At 38.3% G+C, this 3,990-nt stretch overlaps 1 protein-coding gene across 1 annotated transcript in view; it reads right to left on the bottom strand.

The window, feature by feature from the left end:
• uacab (uveal autoantigen with coiled-coil domains and ankyrin repeats b) overlaps nt 1-3,990 on the bottom strand; it is a 53,364-nt gene that overhangs the window by 8,618 nt on the left and 40,756 nt on the right. The window contains exons 8-13 of the mRNA XM_032535471.1: nt 3,554-3,735; nt 2,757-2,794; nt 2,195-2,251; nt 1,869-1,976; nt 1,430-1,462; nt 135-227 (exon numbers count right to left, since the gene is read on the bottom strand). Coding sequence (XP_032391362.1) covers nt 135-227; nt 1,430-1,462; nt 1,869-1,976; nt 2,195-2,251; nt 2,757-2,794; nt 3,554-3,735 — 511 coding nt within the window. The remainder of the gene's footprint in view (nt 1-134; nt 228-1,429; nt 1,463-1,868; nt 1,977-2,194; nt 2,252-2,756; nt 2,795-3,553; nt 3,736-3,990) is intronic.

The raw sequence follows: 3,990 nt of genomic DNA, 5'->3' as shown, positions 1-3,990 counted from the left end.
AAAAAAAACAATGCAACTGATCTGAGCTGATATTCTGTCTACAATGGAAATTTATAAGTGACCCCAAACTTTTGACCGGTAGTGTAAATGGGGTGGACAAAATACAAAAAAAAAAAAAGAATAAAGTCACTGACCAATGTACTCCGGAGCTGGACCTTGACAGTCTCCAGGCCTCGAGCTCCTTCTTCTCTTTCTTTGGCACTGAGTAACACCTTCAACTGCTCCTTCTGATTCAATAGAAAGAAGAATAAAGGCACTTTCAGATCAATACATGACTTGTGATTAAGTAATGGAAAATACAGTTGGTTACACTTTACTTGATGGTATCACATACATAAGAGTGACATGACACTGTCGTGAACGTGTCAAACATTATAAACAAGTCAAACGTTTCTGACAGGTTAGGGTTAACATTCATGTGTCATGACTGAGTCATGTCACTTTTACGTAGATACCTTCAAGTAAAGAGTTACCTTTTTTTGTAGAACGGCTGCACTCGGTTCTCAGATATCTAAGTAAAGTGTTACCATACAGTTTATTTATATCCCTTATCACAAATGGTATATAAACTCTTCCATAGCAAGTATGCTTAGAAATGCAGATAATGCCGGCCACACACCAGTGTGAACTGTTTGGTGTGAAAACAGAACAGACAAAACAGTTTTAAAAAGTAGCTTAGAAGCCTTAGTTTGGAGATAAATTTACTTTACTTGTTACTTTTTTGACCTCATTTATTTAGCGATGTTTGGCAAAAAGGGAATTTGTTTTCATTGTTGATAAATTATGAAGCAGGGAGTTCTGGGTAGTAAAATCTGCCATAGAGATCTCTTTGTATACATCATCATTCAACAAGAAGCAACTTTCAGAAGAATGGGCCTCATTCATGAAACATACAGGAGCATACGGTACATCGTGTGTACATGCACGATGACATTTGTGAGTCAAAGATTTGTTTTGTTTTTGTTGGTCTTTCTTTCTTTACTTTTCAACTGAAACAAAAGAACCAACATTTCTTTTTAGATGTGTTTAAGGAAACTACAAAATGGTGAATTGCCACATCCCTTGACCTTACACCCTGAATGTGTGGCAGAGCTAGGGTGTTATTTAGTGCTATTAAATAACAATCGAGTGGCATTTCAGATTGTGCTACCTTCCTTTTCCCTTCCTTTCACTTCCACATACACAGTTCTGTGTTGATACAGCACCAGCAATATCCTCCAGTCTGTCATTTGCTCTTATTTTAAGGTTTCAGAGGTCATTCTGTAACTTGACACTGTCTCCACAGTGCACTCATGATTGCCACTACTGTATATTAAATGCTATGTTGATTATAACGTGACGATTCTTTCAAACAAATGTAACCAGTGAAACAATTAGGACAATTGTGAAAAAGGCCCAAAATGTTCAATAAATAATTGTTGTTTCATACCTCTTTTTGAGTGTCTTCCACAGCAATCTTTTCCTGCAGATGAATAAAACAGATCTTATATATACAGTCAATTGTGTAATTAACAACTGACAATACACCACTTAAAGTCCTTTGATCATGAATATTTATGTTAGCAATCAGTATTAAAAGCCTGCTCAGCCTCCTCTGTGATTAGATTATTATTAGATTATCTTTACACAATCTCTGACATTAAGATGATGACATTAAGTCAAGAGAGCCTGACTCAACTCAGCTTTTATTATGTATATTTTCTTATATTCGGCACTTAAACCTCTAGTTTGGGACCGTCAAATCTCCTTACCCAGAGAAAAAAAAAAGCCAGTGGTGGTGCCAGAGGACGAGCGTGCCTGGCGGGTTTCACTCTACAGTACTGTATTTTCTAGCTAAGTTGCTCTTGTTGTGTTGCTGTATTGTTTACCTGTGTGAGCTGTTGCTGTAGCATGTTGACCTTATCTAACAGGGCTCTCTGATCCTGGTGGGACTTCCTGAGATTTTCCTGCATGGTCTCGTTCTGCCTCTCCAAGTCCTGAAACAAACACCCCATAAATGAAACCATAAAGTTTACAACCAAAATACAACTATTAAATGCTAAAAAGTAATATTTCATCAGTATTTTGTGGATATGGATGCCTAGATCACAGATTTTGACTTTTGTTGCAGTGAATTCCAGCATTCCCAGCACTTGCACGTAAACTGCTTGTGCATTTGTGAGGAATAGGCAGGCTGAAGTTAAACAGCACTTACGTGTATGATTTGATCCCTTATGTTTACCTCAGCTGCCTCCGATCTCTCCACTGAATACTGAGAATGAGACAGGATCCTGTTTACAACCAGGTTTTGAAGATATAAAATAACCAGAGGCTATGAAAGCGTATGGAACAATTCTTACTTCTAATCACTAGATGGCAGACATGTACATGTAAGCGGCCGTGAGTACCTTATAGGGTCAGATATATGAAACGACTATAACAAGTCAAAGAAAATGATTTGAAATGTGCAACAACTGGAAGAAAATGCAGAATCGTGAGGCTTCAAAGTGTGATTCTGACTAATTAATGATTAATGTCAACTGATTAATTAACTGATTAATGTCAACAATGGCTTTGGGATGCAAGCACCCTTGACCTTTGTCATCTTTTACCAAAAAGACTGAGGAAACAAATTGCTGCCACCAAATTTCAGTTCATAGCTATTTCCATCATGCTACATGAACGCATAAAAGGTCCTCGGAACAATGTAAAGCAGTTTGGAGAACAACAGCTGCTCCTTGCGAGGTGGTGGGGTTTAATAGATGCTGCAGGATTACCTGTCGCTTCCACTGTTCCATCTTTGCAGCCTCCTTATCTGGAACAAAATGTTAAAAACAACAAGTTCAGACTTCTCAATAGAATAGAATAGATAGGTTTTATTGTCATTGGACAGCAGCTGTCCAACAAAATGTTTCTGCAACTCACCCTCATTGGTGCACAAATAAACTGATAGTACTCTTATAAAGGCAAAATAGGCAGAACGAAAACAATAAATATAGTAAATTTAATAATATGAATCCGATATTGCAAATTTGTATTGCAGAAAGACTGCTATTGCACCATTATGAGTTATTGTTAGAGTTCTTTTATGGCACATGGGTAAAAACTGTTCATAAGTCTGGATGTGCGGGCCTTTATGGAAATGCATTGCTTTCCAGAAAGCAGCAGGGTGAAAAAGTGATTGGCTGGGTGTGATGCTTTCGGCCTGATGCAAGCCTATACATGTCTTCCCATATGTTATCAAGATTTGCCAAAAACAGGTATGTTAGCAGTACGTTGTTTCTTTAAAACATGTTCCATTGCAAATGCAATGCACACAAGAGGCACAACAAATATATCAGAGACTCAGGAAACAACCGTGAAAGTCAATGGTATGACTAAAGATAATGTGAGAAGTGTTGAAAAACACAAAGATTAGAAAATCATACAGAATATTTACATTCTGAAGTTCTTCTTAATGGTGTGATGGGTGATTGTTGCTATCAGCGATCATGCAAATCATGCTCTTCTTGTATTTATTTCAAACAAGCTGCTAGAAGATTATTTTATTTTCCGTCTGTTTTTGCCTTCTGACCTCTGGTGGCTTTGTCGAGGTAACTTTTGACCAACGCAACAAGTTCCTGGTTCTTGCTGAGGCGAGCGTAGTGAAATGCATCGTGATCCAAGCCGTCAACTGCCTTCATGTCAGCGCCACTCTTCAGCAACACCTCCACCGCATCCTTACAGCCGTACTCGCAGCCCAGGATCAGCGCCGTCCTGAAGGGGGGCACAAACACAAACAGGCACATACTAGCTATGAAACAATTGTGTCATTGAAAATGGGTTATTAAATTACAAAATAGTGGCACAAACAACAATTAAAATTCTGAGCTGTGGTAGCTGAGCTGAGTTGCCTTGTTCTGGTCACCTTTACCCTTGAACTCTTCATCTTGGCAAAACTAGTTCTTTTTTATTAAATGACTGGATTTGCATTGTACGGAAGAGGATTAGGGCCACTGGTGAAAAATGTAT

The sequence above is a fragment of the Etheostoma spectabile genome, chromosome 1 (assembly GCF_008692095.1).
Source record: "Etheostoma spectabile isolate EspeVRDwgs_2016 chromosome 1, UIUC_Espe_1.0, whole genome shotgun sequence".
NCBI lineage: Eukaryota > Metazoa > Chordata > Actinopteri > Perciformes > Percidae > Etheostoma > Etheostoma spectabile.
This window is presented reverse-complemented; position numbering and strand designations above follow the sequence as displayed.